The sequence below is a fragment of the Panthera tigris genome, chromosome D2, assembly GCF_018350195.1.
Source record: "Panthera tigris isolate Pti1 chromosome D2, P.tigris_Pti1_mat1.1, whole genome shotgun sequence".
NCBI lineage: Eukaryota > Metazoa > Chordata > Mammalia > Carnivora > Felidae > Panthera > Panthera tigris.
In genome coordinates, this window is record NC_056670.1 from 62,551,612 (window position 1) to 62,572,325 (window position 20,714).

Consider the following 20,714-nt stretch of genomic DNA (forward strand, 5'->3'; position numbering starts at 1 on the left):
AATGAGTAGTTTCAAGCTGTAGATACGCAGGTCCTCGAACACATGTTGACTGTTTAGGAAAGTACAGCATGGACAGTGGCAGGCAGGCCTGACTGCTCTCCTCCTTTCAGCATTTGTCTTTACCCAAACACCTTCTCCCTCAGCATAAATCTACCTACAATACCGGCGATGCCCAGTGAGACTCAGAAGAACTTCTGCTGTCTTAGAGGGACTTCTATGCAATGGTACACAGAGACAGCGATAGTGGCGGTAGAAATAGTCCCCACCCAGAATTAACGGGATGGTACTTTTAACATCCAGATATCACATTCACATGTTCTTATTCCTCTAAGGAAGATGCGGGATGGCGTAATGGTAAGGGACTGTGTAAGGTCAAGGCTCTGTAAGAAAGAGGAAAAGATCATACAGCTACATTAAACCAGACCAGAAATGAGAAGAAGCCATCTGTTTTCTTCCCTTTAAACCGAGCTGCCTCCAAAAGAACCCAAGATGTAAATAGTGAAGGTTGAGTGGCCTGAAAAATGTCCCACCTATGAGAAGAACTCAAGGCCCCCAACTAAAAAGATGTGGGGACTGCAGTCTTGACTTTTAGTTATTCTTGACACTATCACGATGGAAACCAGGAATATTTGTGCTAGCATAGTGTGAATTGATAATGGAATACTTTAATTGGGTTTGGTTAAGTAGCAAGGATATAAAGAAGGGAAAGGAGGTAAAGGGAAGGAAGGAAAAGAAAGAAAAAGGAAAGGAAAAGAGGAAGGAGTGGAAGTGGGGGGGAGAGGAAAACCCCACAGAGTTAAAAAAGATAACATATCCACCCCACAGTGCAACACTGACCTGTTAATGTTTTCCAGCAGCTTTTCCTCTTCTCATTTTATTTTGGAAATGAATTAAATTAAAATCCTCATTTATTGTGAGTGGGATGTGTTCATATATTTTCTCTGACTTGCTGCTTATATCAGTTTTCTGCAGGAAAAAAAGAGAAATTTGCTCACCTTTTTGCAAGCAGCTTTTTTATTATTTGGGAATCTGGAATTTGTTTCTCCTTTGATTTAGGGAGATACACATTTTCCTTTTCGTAAAACGGCCTTGCCAGCTTCTGAATGACGCCCACTGAGTATTGCAGATGATGGGCATAATGGCGGATTGTTGAAGAGGATGGAACCAATTAACAATCAAGGATAATGGAAGAGCCCTCCATATGATGCGTTGACCCCACATGACAATACAGGCTAATTGTCAGAAATGAAAGAGACTGCTGTTTATCTTCCTATTTATTGGCTAAGTGTCTAATAAACTGGCTTTGTCCTTGGATTGGAGGTTCATAAGTATTCATGGTTAGGCACATCAGATATAAATGTATTTCGGATGTCATTCAAAAAGTCTGAAGTCTGATTTATGTTCCCTTTTATACAAGGTGCTTTATTTCAAGCACACACCCACATCTCAACATTTGTGAGTTTGTGATCCTTGTTTTACTATAGTTTATGGTAATAGGGGTTAAGATTAAGAATCTGGGAGTGCGATGAAGTTCATTTATTCCCAGGATATAAACACTCATGTTGTTTTCCTTGTTCCCACAGGTCCCGTGGAGCATGTTCATCTCCGAGTTCCATTTGTTGCCATAAGAAATAAGGAGGTCAACATCAGTGCGGTTGTGTGGCCCAGTCAACTGGGGACCCTCACCTATTTCTGGTGGTTTGGCAATAGCACAAAGGTTCGGCCCTTTCTGATCCATGTCTGAGTAGATCTATGCTGAATTCTTCTATCTACCAGCGTCCATGTTGACGTTGGGGACATCAGAGATGTGGGCAATAGGGAGTACTTCCTGAATCTATGAATCCACATAATTGAATATCACATACGTCTCTATACCAGATTCATTATTATAGTAGGGAAAGTTCAAACAATCCTGAGGAAGAAAGAGTACTCTGAGAAGCTATACAAACCTACTTCCATAATCAGTATTTCTAAAACTTCATTTGCTCTATTTTTTTTTAATCCTGGGCTCTCCACTCACTAGCTATGTAAAGGAAGCCACTTAGCATCTCTGAGATCCCATGATTCCATCTGGAAATGTGAATTATATCTCTAAATACAGAGATGTGAAAATCAAATCAAATAATGCATGTAAAGAACGCTTCTCCAAGACCTACTAGATGTTCTATGAAGCCCAGGGTTTTCTTTAGGTTCTTTTTTAGACTGATGCTGCCAAGCCTCTAAGAAGGGGACTAAGAGGGCTAATCTCTGAACTTGGCACATCCTCCCTACTCCCCGCAACTGGTGACAGTGATACTTGTGTCAACAGTGACTACACTTGTATAATAGGAGCTGGGAGCAGTTAGGCTGAGGGTCTCTAAATGTAAGGGCTTCATGTTTTTCTCCATTCCTGATTTTGTCTACATTTTGCTTGGTCATTCTTGATGTGATTGGCATTAACCATCTTAGACCTTTCATTTTTAAAAAGTAAGAAAGATATCGTATCACACTTGGAAATGCTGGATATCTCAAGAAAGGGGAAGCAAATATTCAGTTCTATGTAGTAATTCCTTTAAAAAAGAAATGAACAATGATGGCTTTGTTTGTTTCGAGATGACCAAAAAGAACTTCAGTCCCTGCATGGTAAGAGTGGGAGATGATTCACCCTGCTCTTTTTTAGGGAGGCGGCATGACATTGTGATGAAAACATGGACCTTGGAGTCACAGTGACAGTGCCAGCTATGTGAGCTTGATGAGGTCACTTGACCTAAAATTTAATTCAGTCAGCGCAAATTGGAGAGAATAATGCCTATATCATCTTAATTGTTGTGAAAATTAAATAAGATGCTATGTATCTCCCTAGTACATGCTAGGTACTCACTAAATGGATGCTTTTTATAAAAACTTGGAGTTAGGATGGGTTGATAAAAGACAGACTTATGGACCCAAGGGACCCTTTTCTGTTTGCATTGTTCATGCTGTATACTTTCAAGTCAGTTTCTTAATATAGGTTGTGATGCTTTTGCATTTCTGGAAAGATTATTCACCAGGACAAGAGATACAGAAGTTAGTTATTAAGATCCCCATTTGGTACATTAGAGAAGTGAAGTACCCTGCATGAGATGAGCATCCCAAGGTCAAACATCTGGTTAATTGTGGAGCCAGGTCTCCTAACTCCCATCTACCATGCACCACCCCAGCCTCAGGATGCATTGGCTGCATCGCTCTGTTTGTCTTCTAGAGGTTATAGACCCTAAAATCTTTCTTCAATCACCAGCAGGCATATATAGTGAAAGAGGAAAGAGAGAATCATTTGGGAGGAGAAAATTAGAAACAGAGGATTTTAAGTGCCTTTATCTGCTGAGAACTTTTGGCTGTCAGGCCAGGGAATTCTTTGCTGTTAGTGTTCATTTACCAGGTGATCTTTACTGAGGCTGCTATGCTCAAGGAGAGAGGTTCTTCGCAGTTGTCAACACAGTGATTTACTCAGAAGCCCACAAGGAGCTGGAGACACTGTTTCTCTACAGCACCATTTTTCCCCTTTGAATATGTTTTTTTTCCTTTGAGTATTCTAAGACCTGAATTCTAAGGCTTTTACTAGTTACTTAATCGAGTCTAGTTAATCTAGACTAGTAGTTAATCTAATCTACTTAATGCATTTACTTAATCTAGTTTCTTAAATTTTGGTAAATAAACCCAGAATTGGGCAAAGTGACTGGGGAGTCAGGTTTCTGTTTCTCTAATGATTATCTTTGTTTGCTTAAACAAATCACCCGATCTAAATATCAGTGCTTTTTCTCTCTGTAGAGCAAGGATACTAATATCTAACCCACAGACATCACTGAGTTATTATTTGAAATATACATCTAGCTAATCTATATTATGCCATATTAGGAGAAGGGAAATTTTAAATTACAGAATGGCATTACAGTTTTGTTTTGGTTTGGGTTGATGGTAACCTGAGGTCTTCTTTGGTTAGGAATTTCCACCTATAAGCTTGAGCATGAAGTGCTTCACAAATGCCCAGAATTGAGCAGTTTTAAAATAATAAATCTGGGTTGCAGTCCAGAATCAGGTTCTTCTTGGCTGTATGTGTGTAGTCAATCATGCAAATTCTCTGAACCTCAGTTTTGGTCTTTGTAACATCAGAGTAATAATAGTAGTAACTATTAGTAACTAATAGTGAACAAGTAGTAACCAGTAATAATTAATATTAGTAACTTAGATGTACTTAGAATATATCTAATAGCCCTTGAAAATATCAGTCGGGGTGGTGCTTGTCATTTACATCAACGGCATCTACATTTCAATGGTGTATCTGATTTGGTTTCCTAGATTTCTCTCCCCCATCTAAGAATGGTTATTTGGTCCAGGTGAAAGAGATATATTTTCAGTTTTGTTTTGTTTTGTTTTGTTTTGTTTTGTTTTTGCTAGCACCATACCAGAAGCATATCAAGGGGGCCTCATCGCCCAATTGATCCAGTGAGCATTATATTTGACTGGCAAGTTAATGAGTGTCTTTGAATGTTTTGGTGAGGGCTCTGACTTGGTGCTATTTGGTTCCCATTAACTGGCAAACTGATCTGTAAAAGGAGATAATACTAATTTTTTTAATGTTTATTATTGAGAGAGAGAGAGAGAGACAGAGCACGAGCAGGGGAGGGGCAGAGAAAGAGGGAGACACGGAATCCAAAGCATGCTCCAGGCTCTGAGCTGTCAGCACAGAGCCTGATGCGGGATTCAAACTCATGAACCATGAGATCATGGCCTGAGCTGAAGTCGGACACTTAACTGACTGAGCCACCCAGGCGCCCCAGGAGCTAATACTAATTTCAGGCATTTATTTCTACTACAGCTTTGTAGGAGGCTGTTGATACACATCATTTTATTTAATCATTAGAACATTACTGATGGAGAAAATTATCCCATTTTTCAGAGAAAACACTTAGGCTAATAACCTTGTAAAGTAATGTTTTATGGGTATGTGTGTGTGTGTGTGTGAGAGAGAGAGAGAGAGAGAGGGGGAGAGAGAGAGAGTTGTGACTGAGTGAATTACGCAAGTATACCCAGATGGTCGAATTAAATCAAGAATCATTTCACCCCTGCCTTTATACCTAGCCCTTCACTCGGTGGTGTCAGGAATAGAGGAACACATACAACATTGTCCCTACCTTCAAGGAGATCAAAGTTCAAATGAGAAGGCATGATGAACACAGATGCAATGATTGGCGAGCCCATGTGATGTACAAGTATATAGAAGAGAATAAACATTCCTCAAATCCACCAATAGTCTCATATACCTACAAACCTATCACAGGAGATGTGAAATTGCATCAGTAGCTCCATAGATCTTATTCAAGAGCCCATATTTTGTGCTAGATGTTTTGAGGAATACAAATCTGTGTAAATTCCATTTGTTATCTTTAAGAAGCGATCTTTTGGAGAATATGAAGGCATAGGTACTATAAGGGAAGGTGGTAGGGATGTAATATTATTGGCCCAGTCAAGCAGCCTAGGTGGTGATGGATGTACACCTTGTTGGTCATGGAGTGAGTCACGTATGAAGTTGGTCTTAACCTGGCATTGAAGAAACAGAATTGAGGCAGAGAAAGGGAAAGAGATTTGTATGGAAAAGTAAGGAATGGTTGTATTCTGTGTAGACTGATTCAGACAAAAGAGAGACAGGAAAGATAGGTGACAGGTGGCTTTCAATGGTACAAATGGATGTTTTTTTGTTTTTTGTTTTTTGTCATAGAAATTCAGATTTATGATAGGATGACAGAAGATAGAATCAGATTCATGGACAGTGATACTTTTGATGAGCTTTTGATGTGTTTGTGTGTGTGTTGTGTGTTTGAGTGAATTTTTTCCCCTATGAATTTTCACATTAATTCCTTAGTCCTAACACCTGTATAGATGCTATTTTGCTGGTCTTTGTGTATATTTTAGGGTTTTTTTTTTTTACATAGGTCTAATCATAGTATATCCTCAATTATGTATTCTACCTTTTCAACTTCATATGATGAACACATTTTACATTTAACTATATAATCTGCTGAAGGTTTTAAGTAAGGCAGGCATAGTCATTGCATAGTCTTTCCAATTTGGGAATGGTAGCTTTTATAAAAGTATATATTTAAATTGTAGAGGTTTTATTATGTTCAATATTAACTTGACTTACAGCGTCTGGGAAACTGGTATAGGCTGCATCCAAAGGTTTCCCTGAAGCTCCTTGTTCCATTAGTCAAGTGGAAATGTCATAACTAAATAGTCACTCAGAGTTTTGTCAATATCTTTCTGGGCTCAGTGGATAATATGTGACCTGTCACACATGAGGGATTCTCTGTGGGCAGGGATGTATCCCACAACCCAGGCAGGAATGAGGTATTATTCCAAAGGGTCTCACTGTGGGCTGCCACTGCAGCTTGGACAAGGCACAGAGATAGAGAAGTCAATCGGCTGCCTGTTAGATTTGTAGGGCTCTGAAAGGCCAATTTGCTGGGATTAACAGAGGTCTGGCTTAATAAATGTGTCTGCTTGCCTAATAGATTTAGTAAATGAACCTTAAAATACTTGATTTAATTTAGCATTGCGCACTAGATATCAGTAGCCAACAAAGAATTCAGGAATCCTGTTGAGTGTTCCAGGTTTGCAAGGAAGGTGAAATCAGCCATGATGCCATATCAATTGATGAAAAACAAAAGCAATTTGGAAAACAAAATTAGCTCCTGCCTCTTCCCTAGTATGGAAGCTTGTGGTCTACCATCTGGGGACCAAGTGTTCCCATTCAGCACTATTTGCTGTGACTCAGAGCCCTGACTGGCTGGTAGGATAGCACACTCTCTCCCACCACAGATGGCATTCCCTTTGTCCTGCAGCCCTGCACCCTTGTTTGGCCCCTGGATCTCCTAGGGAAACAGCCAGATGGAGAGAAGAAAATATTCAGGGACGAGAGGAATTTCACCACTCTCGAAAGAGGTGCCTTTGCCTGACAGATTGCAGCTACCCAAGTCTAAGGTTACAGTAGTGTGTAGAGAAAGGAAGGGGGCACAAATAGACCACTGACAGCTAAGGAAGATGACAAGGAAGTAGTGAACGTTTCATGAAGAGAACACTGTTAACGTAGAAAAATGCCTGGTGATGAGAGGTGGGAAGATGATAGCTGAGGGTAGAGAACCAAGATGGAGGACAATAGAATATAGCCACGATCAGAGAGTCATTCATGGAATCAGGAAAAGTAAAATCATATTGATTGTTCCTTTCATGTTTTCTCTCCCAACATCTTATTATGGAAAACTTCAAATATACACTAAAGTTGAAATAATTTTACAGTGGACATCCGTATACCCACCGGCTGTAGCTACCATTAACATTTACTATGCTTGTTTTATCACCTGTCTGTCTCTCTTTCTGTTCTGTCCATCCATCAATCGATCTTAATTTTTGACTTATTTCACATTTAGACACCAATATACTTTGTCCTCGATGCTTAAGCTTGCAAGTCATTAACTAGAGTGCAGTATTTGCTTCCCCATGACAGTGTAAAATGTATCAATAATGAAATGCACAAATCTGAAGTGTGCACTTTCTAGGTTTTGAGAAACACATTCACATGTAACCCAGACTCCTGTCGAAATACATAGTATTACCATCACTCCAAAAAGTTCTCTCATTCCCTTTCTTAGTCAATACTCACCCCCAATCCCCAAAACCAACTGCTGCTTTGTTTTCCATCATAGATTAGATTTGCCTGTTCTAGAACTTCATCCATATGAATTCTTTTATGTAAGGTTTCTTTCTTATAGGTTTGGGATTTATCCAGGCTGTTGTATATATCAGTATTTTTTTCCATTATGTTCATTGTGTGAATACACTATGGTTTTTTTATTATTTTCCTATTGGGGAGTTCCTGGGATGTTTCCATCTTGGGGCTATTATGAATAAGCTTCCATGAACATTTTTGTTTATTTGTGGACATACGTTTTATTTTCTCTTGACTAAATTCTCAGGACTGAAATTGCTAAGTCATAAAACAGAAAATGGTACAATTACTTTGGAAAAATTGTTGCAGTTTCTTATAAAACTAAACTTTTTCCTAAGTTGTTGTGTCATTTCACAGCCCACCAAAAAATGTATGAGAGTTCCAGTGGCTCTGCATCCTTATTAATGTTTTATATTATCATTTTTAAAGAAAATTTAGCCATTCGGTTGGGTATGTCCAAAAAATATGACTAGGTAATGAAGCAGTTGAAAGTCTTATAACAGATAAGATGGAATGGGTTGACCAGTAGGGACTAGAAAGTTTGCCAAAAGCCATTCATCAATCCTCTGTATTCTGATTGTTGAATAAGTTCTCACAGCTCTTCTGACCCAAAGCTTTCATTTAACAGATAAAGTACGAAGGCCCATAATGGGGACAAACTTTGCCCAAGGTAATTTATTACAACATTAATTTCATAAAGCCAGAGTTTCAAATTTTTGTTCTTCTTACACTAGAGATGGCAGTTCTGTGGTGTACATATTGTTATTCCATGGTCATGGCCAACACTGGTGTACTGAACCCAACATGACTTAAGCTTCCTTCTCAACACAGGACACTAAACACCAACCATCTGCCCATGGGAGTTGACATACATCACAGAACCTACTTGCAACTGATTCACTGTTTTATTCAGAAGGCTGTACCTTTGTGTATATTGTTGCTGAGTCTTAATACTTGAACTCTGGGATCTGTCCTTAGTTAAAGGAAAGAGTGTATCTATTTCTACACTCACTTCTTTCATGTAGCAAACAAAAAAGAAAGTGTCACAAGCTTAGGACAATATCTCTAATCTTGCCCAACTCTACCTATCTGCCTGGCCATAAAATAATGGAGTTACAGAATTTTATTTTTATTTTATTTTATACTTTATTATTTTATTTTATTTTATTTTATTCTATTCTATTCTATTCTATTCTATTATTTTATTTTTTAAGTTTTAATTTAAATTCTAGTTAACTAACATACAGCAAAATATTAGTTTCAAGCATACAATTAAATAAATTGTTAATTTAAATTCCAGTTAGGTAACATACAGTGTAATATTACTTTCAAGTGTACAATACAGTGGCTCAACACCTCCGTGTGTTACTCGCTGCCATCACAACAACTGCACTCCTTAATCCCCATCACCTACTTAACCCACCACCACCTCCCTTCTGGGAAACCATCAATTGGTTCTCTGTAGTTAAGAGTCTGTGTCTTGGCATGCCTCTCTCTTTTGTCCCCCCTGTGCTCATTTGTTTTGTTTCTTACATTCCACACATGAATGAAATCATATGTTATTTGTCATTCTCTGACTGACTTATTTTACTTAGCATAATACTTGTGGTGCAATGGTAGTCTGTCTGAGTCCAGAATTTTAAAGCAGAAGAAATCAAATTATGTTTCAGAAGCCCACTTGAAAATTGTGAGCTAGAAAGGAATTCCAGTCTTGCCGCAGAGACACTGCCTGAAAGCTGCATCTTTGAGCCTCTGCCGGGCTCTGACACACATATCTAGGCCATGTCTAGTTTAGAGTGCCTGCGTGTGCTGTGTAAGTGCTGACCCACACTCACACCCTTAAAGAGCTGCTCTATACATCCCCAACTGACTGCATTCTTGGTCTCCATCCCATTGTTGTCCTGACATACAGAGAGGAGAGGGAGTCTGCTCATCTGTGTTTGTGACCTCTCTTTAAGAGCTGCCTTACAGCAGCCTTCTCCTGTTATCTCTTATCTCATAAACAACAGGAACTTGGACAGGCACAGGCTTAAGATGACCACTGAATAATGACTCTTCAACCTCAGGATCTTCATTCTTCTCTCTGATAAGCACCTAATTATATCAAGATCCTAATTCTCAGGAAAATAATATAATTATTCTGTTTCTATCCTTGGGAAACTCCATATGTTATGAAAATAAAGAAGAAGAAAATAACTAAAATGGTCATAGATGTGTATGTTTATGTTTTCCAGCCTACTTAAAATGCTAGGAGGGCCTGGCAATGGAAAACACAGAATAAAACAAAAAGCCAGTGATCTGACCATGCATCCAACTTACATATATATTCTACTATAGGAGGGCGGTGTGCCAATGATGGAGATACAGAAGGATGGGGATACAGAAGTAAATAAAGTGTGATCACCTCCCTGAAAGGTCTTATAGTCCAGTGGCATATAGGAGAAAATGCAGTTGACACAGAATATTGGAGGAGAAGAGAAATAAATGATCTGTTCCCAGAGCCAGCTGGAATATGTTACTAATGTTGCTTCTACTTGGCCCCTGGAGAAGGACCAGAGTGATGTGCAAAATCCAGAGTGTCCAATCTTATCTTCATCTTTCAGGATTACATGTTACAGTCCATTTCAAGGATATTAGTACTCTTCCTGGATACAGGCTATAATCACAGTTCTTGGAAGCTATGAAAAGTCATTTTCTTTTTCCCTTTTTCAAGTGAGGATCCCTTGGGGATACACAGATACTATGCAGATTTGTGACAGTCTGAGATTTATAAGAAAGGAAGAAAATCTGATATCCCACAGAGGACTAAATGGGTATTCCTACTCTTGTCTTTTAGCCCCTCATCACCCTGGATAGCAGCATTTCCTTCACCTTCCTGGCAGAGGGAACCAACAGCATCACTGTCCAGGTGGCTGCTGGAAATGCCCTTATTCAGGACACAAAAGATATCGCTGTTCATGGTAAGCCCTAAAAATTGTTCAGTGATGCCCCCTCCTGCTCAACCAATCCTGTCTGCTCACCCTGATGGCAATCCCTGACTGCTTTGGAAATTCCCCAGGCTGGGAAAAAATTACATAGGTCAACAAGTTTTCCAAACACACTTTCTACCTTGTTCCTGAATAGACACTGAGGTTAAGAGAAACTGGCACAGAATGGCATAGAAAAGCCCTTATTACTCCCCTAGAAGTAACTGCATCACATCCTGACAGGGTTCTCATTAGACAAAGACATATCATAAGTGGAAGGACACCAAGCTAGAAAGACTATCATAGAAGCATCTAGATCTGATGTCCTGCTAAAGTATCTACAACATGTATGCATCACCTACCATTTGTGGCCATGGGCACCAGTGATCTCAAAAGAGGAGTCATGGCCCCTGACCTTGCAGAACTCATAGATAAGTTACTGAGATTAACTACTCATAACCAATTGTTGGAAATTCTAGCATCCTTGGCTGCAAAGGCTCAAAAACAAGACTGAGAATATGAAGGCAGAGCTAGAAAGAAGAGTGGTAAATAGGGCTACCATGCTGTTCTCAATCCTGGAGAACCATTCCTAGCTATTGAATTTATTTTAATCACATTTTCTTCTAGTACCATCCCACAAAACCTCCCCCAGGCACCTAAAGACTATTACTATACCTGGGGTTTTCTAAAAGGTTGTACTAAGGTATGTGATCCTCTGACTCAGACCATATTTCTTCAGCCTCACTTCAGGTGGGTGCCTTTTCCTACATCTCTGCAAATTTGATACTCTGGCTCTCTCATCAGGCAGCTGGAAGCCTTTTTTTAAGCAAACATTGTTATTGAAGTGTACATTTTTTAAAATTTTTTATTTTAGAGAGAGAGAGAGAGAGAGAGCAAGTGTGAGCCAGGGAGAAGGGCAGAGGAAGGGAGAGAGAATTCCAAGGCTTCACATCCAGTACAGAGCCCAACACAGGGTTCAATCCCATGATCCTGGGATCATGACCTGAGCTGAAATCAAGAGTCAGATGCTCAACTGACAGAGCCACCCAGGTGCCTCTATTGAAGTGTAGATTTAATGCAGAAGAGTACACAGATCATAAGTGTTTAGTTTCATGACTTACCACAACATAAACAGACCTCTGTATCCATCAGCCAAATCAAGAAACTGGACATAGCCCACACCCTACACACAGGGTTTCAATCTAATCCCCTGACAGTTTCTAGGAGGAAGGTCACAGGAAATGAGGGAGGGCAAGTGACAAGTTTCCATTCAAACAAGCACAGGTTGTAAATACTTTATCGTTGGCTCTACATGATACCGCCAATGGTAACAAATGCCTCCTTCTTCTGGAGTTTCATATTTATCTTTCATTTCAGTTAAGACGCTAGGAACTCTTACCTGGTAGGAGCACAAATCCACTTCCAGTCACTAAGCTCCACCTTCTTTTCAGAAGCCAAGAAACACACTGATAAGAAGGAATTTTAGTTGAGGCCACGTAGAAGACTGGACCCTTTCCCTAAAGCACAGTGATCATGCCATCTGCTAATCCACCACCCCTCTCTCAGCCCCACTCACACACCCTCTCTCCTTGCAGAATACTTCCAGTCCCAACTGTTGTCCTTCTCTCCAAACCTGGATTACCACAACCCTGACATTCCTGAGTGGAGGCAAGATATTGGCAATGTCATCAAGAGAGCTCTGGTTAAAGTAAGTTGGTTTTATCTTTGCTTACGTGTTAGTGTATAAAGAAAAAAAAAACAGAGTGTCTGGTCTAGAATAAATTTTCATGGGTTAAAACCACCATTCTACAGTTATATGAGAATTCTCTGTAAAAAGAGAGACAAGAATGAGGAGGGTAAAGCAAGGATGGAGGGAAGTGGGGACAGTGGAGGAGAGACACAGAGAGAGAGAGAGATGGGAACCAGTGTTTGAGGATGGGAATTGGCCCTGTCTGTATACCAAATTTTTTTAAGACAAGAGAGCTTGACCCCTTTAATGAACTAATGGATGGGGGCACTCATTGAATCTATACAGATATTATCATTCACTAGGCTTGTTCTTTGCCCACCAAAGGGGTTTCTTAACCACATATGTGGACTCACAAGACTACCATTGGCTATACGTGACAATCAGAAGGCTACAAGCCAGAATAAAGAACATACCTTCAGGGTAATAGAGTTCTAGAGTTAACCCAAGGTCATACTGGCCTTAGAGAGCTTTGAAAGGGTTCTGTTAACCCTTTTCTCAGAACTAGGCACTAGAACATAATGATGAATACAACCTGGGTTTTCAAATGCAGAGATAAGTCTAACATGATTAGTTATATGGCAGAGGCACGGTCAGCATTACAAAAGAGCATGACGAAAAGTAGGATTCACTCTACCCAGACAAATGCAGGATTAGCACACTATTTGTGATTTGATAAATACTTGTGAGCTATTAGGATGGTCTTTGCAGGGAATACTTGAACTCTGTTTTAAAGAGCACATAATGGTTAACAGAGTTTGTGGTGTCTTTCAGGTAGAATGAACAGTATGTGCAGGCCATGGACTATTGAAAGAGTGGAGCATATTGGGGAAATGATAGAGTTTAGTGTAGCCAGTCTATAGGTTCTAAGGCAAGTATGACTAGACTTGAGCTAGAATGGTTAGGGCAGCTTGTGAAGCATCACAGAAGCTAAAAGGGTCTGACATACATCTGGTAGGCAGTGGGAACTGGATTTTCTTATTTAAGCAAAAAATACTGAGAATAGATTCATTTATATTCAGACCCTCATTTTGGTAACAGTGGAGAGGTTGGGCTGCTGAGGTAGGAAGTGAATAAGGTAGGGAGTAAATTTCACAAAAGATGACCAGTTAAAAGAGTGCTATAGTTCTCTAGACCAGAGATAACAAGATCTTGAAGAGGAAAGATTCAAAAGCCACTTAGGAAGTTGAACAGTAGAACTGGTGACTAATAGAATATAGTGTGAATGAGAGGGAGAGAGAAGCTTCTTGATTCCAAGAGGAGAGGGGTGATGGCCTTGCCCTTAGGCCATGTAGGAGAAACATGCTTGAGGAACGGTAATAGTATGATCTTGTATGTGAGTTTGGAGCACAAGGGGAGTTGAAACTATGGATCTGAAGGTCAAGTGCATGTTCCCCCTGAAGACAGAAATGTGGAGCAGTGACTGTGGAGGTGATTAGGCCCCCCAGGTGACTGGGATGCAGGGCAGACACGAATGCCAATGCTCCCCAAGGCAGAGGAGGACAATCTAGGGAAGGACCTGGAGAAGGAGCCAGAAGAAGAAGAAGAAGAAGAAGAAGAAGAAGAAGAAGAAGAAGAAGGGAGGGGGAGGGGGAGAGGGGAGGGGAAGAAGGAGAAAGAAGAAGAAGCAGGGGGAGGGGGAGGAGAAGGAAGAGGAGGAGGAGGAAGAGGAGGAGGAAGAAAAGAGAGTGATTTAAGAGAGCATTCCTATGGGGAGTTGTCTACCAGATGATCTTCATCTGAAATCTTTTTACAAAAACATTTTTCATAGAAAGGGATGAAAATGCCCCTGATCTTGTGTGCCTATTCACAGTAACATCCACAATTCTGTTGTATTTTATATGACTGTGTTTATTAAAAACATACTAACTTTTTAATAAATGACTTGGTAATTGGAATAATAATAATAGTAAATAATAATAATCAGACATGTTGGTTGATGCCTGGGTCTTAAATCTCAGGAGGATCTGTCCCTCAAGTGTCCCTTTGGATGGGATTAAGTGAATCTAGACAGATGGGTCCAGAGTCTCTCCAAGGTTGCCAATTGACTGATACCCCCTGAGACCACTATTCCCTGGGACAAAGGGTCAGCCCAGCCATTGGGTGATTCTCTGTGCTTTGCCCTCCAGAATGGTCTCTGGAGACTTGCTTCCCCTGGCTGGTTAGTATGAGGCCTTCTTGCCCCATAGACTTGGGCACCAAGACTTTCAGCTACTTCGGGTCATGCGTCCCAACAGGAAACCGAGATGTCTGGCCAGTTCCAAGGGATCCTCTGTGTCTGGTAGACTCTTCTGGTTTCTGATTGCTGGTTGTTAGTTCTCTGCAAGTTGGTGCTCTCACTTTTATCACGTCCCTGGGAATTAACTCCAATCTGTGAGCCTAGTCCCAAATAGGAATCAGAGCTGAGCAAATGGAATACAACCCCTCCACTTCTGTTCAGTCTAGCGACTGTTTATTGAGTCTGTACTCTGTGCAAACATCATCAGAACAGAGAGCTAACTACAAAGACTCCCAGGAACGTCTGGGTTAGCATTCGTAAGAACCTCTCAGGGAAAAGCTTATACCCGCCAGATATATTCATGTCACAGGTGAGATGACCTAAGTCCCTGAAACTTGGTAGACATGGTGTCTGGAAGTGTCGGCATGAGAGACTAACATGGAGGAGGTCGCTGCCACTGGATATAGTCAGGGGAGACTTCTTGGAGGAGGCAGGGATTTCTGACAAATCAAAAACTACCCTATTTGGATTGGCAGCAGAAGAGGAGGTGTTCTGGATAAAAGACCTTCAGGGGACACATAGGAAAGAATAACCATACTCTTTTCCAGGGTAGGGGGAGCTCAGAGTTTTGTTCTTTTCAGCAATTTGCCTCCAGAGAGGCACTTAATTTTAAGTTTTTATCAAAAAGTAATATAATCCTTTTATTAAACACTCAGGAATAAAAAAAGTTTCACTCACGATCTCAGCGTCTTAACACAACTTTTAGTATTTTATTTTGCTTTTTTACTCCTATACATTTTTATTTTTATAGGGTTGTAACCAAAGAAATATAAGGAAATAGATCAGAATGCAGCTATCATAAGTGTTTTTCCATGTTGGCTGACTGTACTAATTATCATCGTAATGGTAAAATAATGTTCTGTTCGATGATTCTACCATTATTTACTTATTTTTTTGACAATTCGAGTTTTTCTCTATTTATTTGCTATTACAAATAATGTTTTTCTTCCTGTGTGTGGCTTTTTCTATATTTTGGATCATTTCCTTAGGACAAACACTCCAAATTACAGTTACTAAATGAAGGGTCTGAATATTTTTATGGCCTTAAAGTAGCCTTTTGAAAAGCAAACCAGCAAAGTCAATTGATTTGTAGGGCTGGCGGCAACAAATGAGGGAGCCTCTTAAGCCTCCCCGACATTAGTGATTTTAACTTAAAAAAAAATCCTGCTTTTGTAAGTGAAATAGGGTTTCTTGGTTTTTTTTTTTTTATTTTTTATTTGCATTTCCCCACATTTGCTTGTAGCCTCTTATTCCTTGTTTGCATTGCATATCCATGTTTTTGCCAGAAGCTCTAGTCCTCTTAGTGCAGAAAAATGGAAAAGAGGGGAGGAGCTTTAGCCACTGTTCCCAGCAACCAACATTTTGAAAATCATCATAGTATTTGAGTTTCAGGATAAATGTATGTAAGAGCCAAAGGAGGTAGTGAAACTAATAATAGCACTTCTAAGGGGAAACAGAAAGAAAGCCTAGAGGAATATTGGAATGTGTGCCTAAAATGCTGTGTTTAAAAAACTAACGTAAGCCTTACACCCATGTGCACCCTGCTCCTTGTGGTTGACTCGGGGAGGCCGGCTGCTCCCGGGCTCCACTCTGTGGTCTGAACGTCCCTGCAGGTAACCGGCGTCCCGGAAGACCAGATCCTAGTTGCCGTGTTCCCTGGTCTCCCCACTTCGGCAGAGCTCTTCATCCTTCCCCCCAAGAACTTGACGGAGAGGAGGAAAGGCAATGAAGAGGACCTGGAACAAGTAAGTGACAGAACACTTGGCCAGGACACTTGCCTGCCCCCCACAGTCTGAAGACACACAGTGATCTTTCCAGCCACGAAGGGAGGGGAGCTTTCTCCCATAGGCCCAGCAGCCTGTGGGTCTGCACAGCCCCCAGGGCGGTGCCAGCAGCCAGCCTGGCCCAGAATTAGCGCGAGTGCACAGACTGGAACATTCAGTGCACAAGAAGGGAAAGCGTCCCTGGCAGCACTCATTCCAACAGTTGGCATCCCTGCAAACTTACTTGGGTCTCCCGCCCGGTGACCTGACCTGGGGGAGACACAGGAGGGGGAGGGAGGAATTTGAGTTTCCTTTTCTATTTCTAGGAAAATGTGCTTCTTGTCCTTAAACATCCCGGTCAACCTAAGTTCTGCTTCAGGAGAGAAAATGAACTGCTTCTAACCATGTTTCTTTGGTGAGAGATGGATTGCTTCATCTTGCCTTGACTAAGGCAGCAGCGTGTCCGAAGGGATGGTGACTTATTGTCCTCATCAAATGGGCGTGTGGCTCCTGTGATGGGCACACCGTTCTTGAAGTGAAGGGGGGCCGGTTCTCCCTCACTCACCTACTGCCCCCACCTTCCTGTGATGCTAAGTCAGGAGAAGTAAATGAAAGTGACAGTAGGGGGCGCCCGGGTGGCTCAGTGGGTTAAGCATCCAACTCTTGGTTCCAGCTCAGGTCATCATTTGTGAGATCGAGCCCTAGGTCGGGCTCTGCACTGACAATGCGGAGCCTGCTTAAGATTCTCTCTCTCTGCTCCCCGCCCCGCTCATGCTCTCTCTCAAAAACAAATAATTTTTTTAAAGTAAGAATGGGCTTCTAAACATCAGCACAAATCATGCATTTGCTCCCACCTGAGGACATCTTCTCTGTCCCTATACTACTCACCTGGCCATTCCCTCCTCCATACGGCCATCCACAGTCATCCTCCAGCTGCACAGATACCAGCACAGTCCATTTCTCTGGAAAATGCAGCAGATCCTTGCCTTGTAGGGCTGTATAGCGAAGTTGGCCAGAAATAAATTCAGCTTCTCAAAGCATACATCACTTTTACAAGACCTCTTTATTCTGAAATAGCAAGTGGCATGTGTGAACTATATTTGGAAGCTACAATATCCATCCATTTAGATAAATAGGTAATTACGGTGATGAATAGCAGCTGTGATATTAAGGCGCGTACAGCCAGATAAGAGTTAGGGACAACAGCCCAAGTCGGCCTCGGCTTTCATGTGGGAATTACGGAGTGATTAAATCGATGTTATGTGTTCTGAGACTTGCTAGGGAAAAGTAAAGAGGAAAAATTATCCCATAAAAAGAAGGCAGCTTCTGCTTTGATGTCTGCCTTCAATTGTCTCCAAAAGAAAAAAAAAAATAGAGGAATGGGCTGGGGACATATATGCCTGCTTTAGTCCTGGCAGGGGTGTCTCTGCCCTGTGTGTGTTACTTCATTAGATTAAAGAACTAATAATGGGTTGATGTTCTTTCATTGTAAACCATAATAGGTTGTGCTATGGTGAATTAGAAAGGCATGGATGAAAAAGCACTGAACCAGGAATTGAATGAGATATCCATGTCTGTTATCAACTGTAATTCACTAAGTAACTCTGGACATACTCTCTCTGTCTCACTCTCCTCTCCAGCCCAAGCGAATACCACCAACTACTTCCCTGGGCACAGAGGGCTCCCAAGGGCCGTGAGAACCAAATTGATGAAAATGTCCCAATATCCTGTCTTCTGATTGAACGTGGTCACTGTTTGCTTATTGACCCTGGTTTCTTACTCCACGAGGAAGCGTTATTTCATTTCATGTCTTCCTGTGAAACTCTCTCTCTCTCTCTCTCTCTCTCTCTCTCTCTCTTTCAGATTGTAGAGATGCTGTTTAATGCTCTAAACCAAAACTTGGTTCAGTTTGAGCTGAAGCCAGGGGTTCAAGTCATTGTGTATGTTACGCAACTGACATTAGGTGAGTGCCTGCTGGAATCCAGGGGGAAATGGGAAGAAAAGGGAGGAGATAATTAGCAGACACTTCTCCACAAATCCTTGACAATAGCTTTGAGGGCAGGGCTCTTTTGTGTAGTGATGGTTACAAGAAAGATTAATCACATCTTTCTTGGGGCTTCCTGTCAAGGTGGAAAGAAGACTTCATTAGAAGTGGCTTTGCTAACCCTGTATGACCTTGGGGAATACCTACAATGTTCTTAGGCTTTGACTTGGTTGGTTGGTTGGTTGGTTGATTGATTTTTAATCTGCCATGGTCAAAATTATTATATATAGTCTTCAAGGTTTCTTAATTTCTGTGATTCTCAAATTCCATGAATCTTGGTTGGGAGGTCAGATCAGGTAATGTAAAAAAAAAAACCCTTTGATTTACATCTGGTAAGTCTAAGTTGATACAGAGACAGGCTCTAGTGACTGATTTGTAAAAGAAATTTGAAAAGGCATGTCCCATTGGGCATCCACTACTGGCTCTCTGGGAGAGCCTATTACAGCTCTTATTAATATAAGACTTTGCAGATGTGGAAGTTCCAGATGTGCCCACTCTGCAGTGTTTTAGCAAAAGGAGTGTAGAGGAGGGGAATGAAACACTGCATCAGTATTCAATCGAAGGTTCCCGATGGGCCACCCATCATTATGTCAACAGGCACTCAGGCTAAGAGAAAGGACATTCAAACCCTCCTTCTACTCCCCTTAGCTAGACACACATTGCTCACCTGATACCAAGAACAGTAAATGTCCCCAGGCAGAGTAGAAGAGTTGACTTGTCCCAAGAAGCTGTGATTGAGGATACTATTTTCATCATGGAAGCCAAGCGTCCCATGCCCGGATAGCACGCAGGGCAGGGCAGTTGGAGATTGGATATGAGGATGAACATCAGCTGGCCTCCTTTCTCCAGTGGGATCTCCCTCCATGTGGTAGTTTCCAAGTGAGCCATCTTCTTTTTCCTCCTAGCTCCATTGGTGGACTCCAGTGCTGGGCACAGCAGCTCAGCCATGCTTATGCTCTTGTCAGTGGTGTTTGTCGGCCTGGCTGTATTTTTGATCTACAAGTTTAAAAGGTATGTTCTACTGTCACTCAGCTTTGATACTGGGGCTAGATTCATGGGGTCTGGTTCTTCCTATAACCAGAGTTCCTACACTAATCCTAAATATGTGAAATTGATTCTCTTTGAAGTTTTGTTTGGCACTGGGGGACAGCAGGAATGGTGGAGGGTCCAGGAAGGAATAAATGGGTTTAAGAATCTGAACTCTATCCAATTTATAGATATATAGAGTTAGGAAGGTAAGGGGTAGCCTATGAAATCAATTCTTTTTTTCTCTTCAAGAGAAGTGGAAAGATTTTTCAGACCTCACCTAAATTTCTTAAGTAAAGTCTTGGATATTCAGATATTTTCTGCCTCTTAACACCCATTGAGGGTGATTAAGCGGACAAAATGCAGCAGAAATCTGGTGCACACATGGACACACACACACATGCATGCACACACACACACACATGCTTTCTTACCTTGTGTTGCAGCCACCTGGTCTTTCTGTGTAAATTTGCATGCTAAAAATATTCAACCTTTACCCCTCTCCCTCTTTTTCCTGTTTCTGAAGGGCAATTGATCAGGCAAACCAAACTTCACATGTATTCAGATATTACTTTTGAAGGCCACAGGAGAGGTGACATAACAGGATACTTATTAAAACATGAACTTGAAATCAATAATGCTGTACCATTATTTGAATAGTATAATACTTCTACCAAGAGGTGTCCTGGTTAAGAGCATGAACTCTGAAAATCAGACAGACCCAAGTTTTACTTAGTATTTGTAGCCTTGAGCAATTGGATTTGCCTCCCTAAGCCTTAGTCTCTTTATCTGTAAAGTGGAGAAAACAATGATACTTAATAGGCTTGCTCTACAGTTGAAATGTAATAATATCGATAGCTGGTACATACTAAATAATCAAAAATGCTAACCTATGATAGATAGCAGATAACATGCCTTCCAAAGGTCCCTTCTGTGTCACCAACTGGTGCATGGTCAGCTTGCAAAAGATTGTATCAGTGGCATAGAGAAGTGCTTCATAGAAATACTGGTTAAAGTGAAAACATCATTAATTATTCTGAAAGCAAAATTTAGTCCTGAGAGTCTTCCTGGGCTCTGAAGGTAATGCTTTTAGATTTTGAAAGAAATCAGCTGGAAAGGTGTTTGGCTCCACCCTTTCCCCCAACCCTT

General features: G+C 41.0%; 1 protein-coding gene across 6 annotated transcripts in view; it reads left to right on the forward strand.

The window, feature by feature from the left end:
• The window catches only part of SORCS3 (sortilin related VPS10 domain containing receptor 3), a 589,476-nt gene that overhangs the window by 562,181 nt on the left and 6,581 nt on the right, over positions 1–20,714 (forward strand). For all 6 annotated transcript variants that reach the window (XM_042960443.1, XM_042960447.1, XM_042960446.1 and 3 more), the window contains 6 exons: positions 1,584–1,717; positions 10,578–10,701; positions 12,303–12,415; positions 16,346–16,477; positions 18,359–18,458; positions 19,445–19,550. In XM_042960443.1, the coding sequence (XP_042816377.1) occupies positions 1,584–1,717; positions 10,578–10,701; positions 12,303–12,415; positions 16,346–16,477; positions 18,359–18,458; positions 19,445–19,550 (709 nt within the window). The remainder of the gene's footprint in view (positions 1–1,583; positions 1,718–10,577; positions 10,702–12,302; positions 12,416–16,345; positions 16,478–18,358; positions 18,459–19,444; positions 19,551–20,714) is intronic.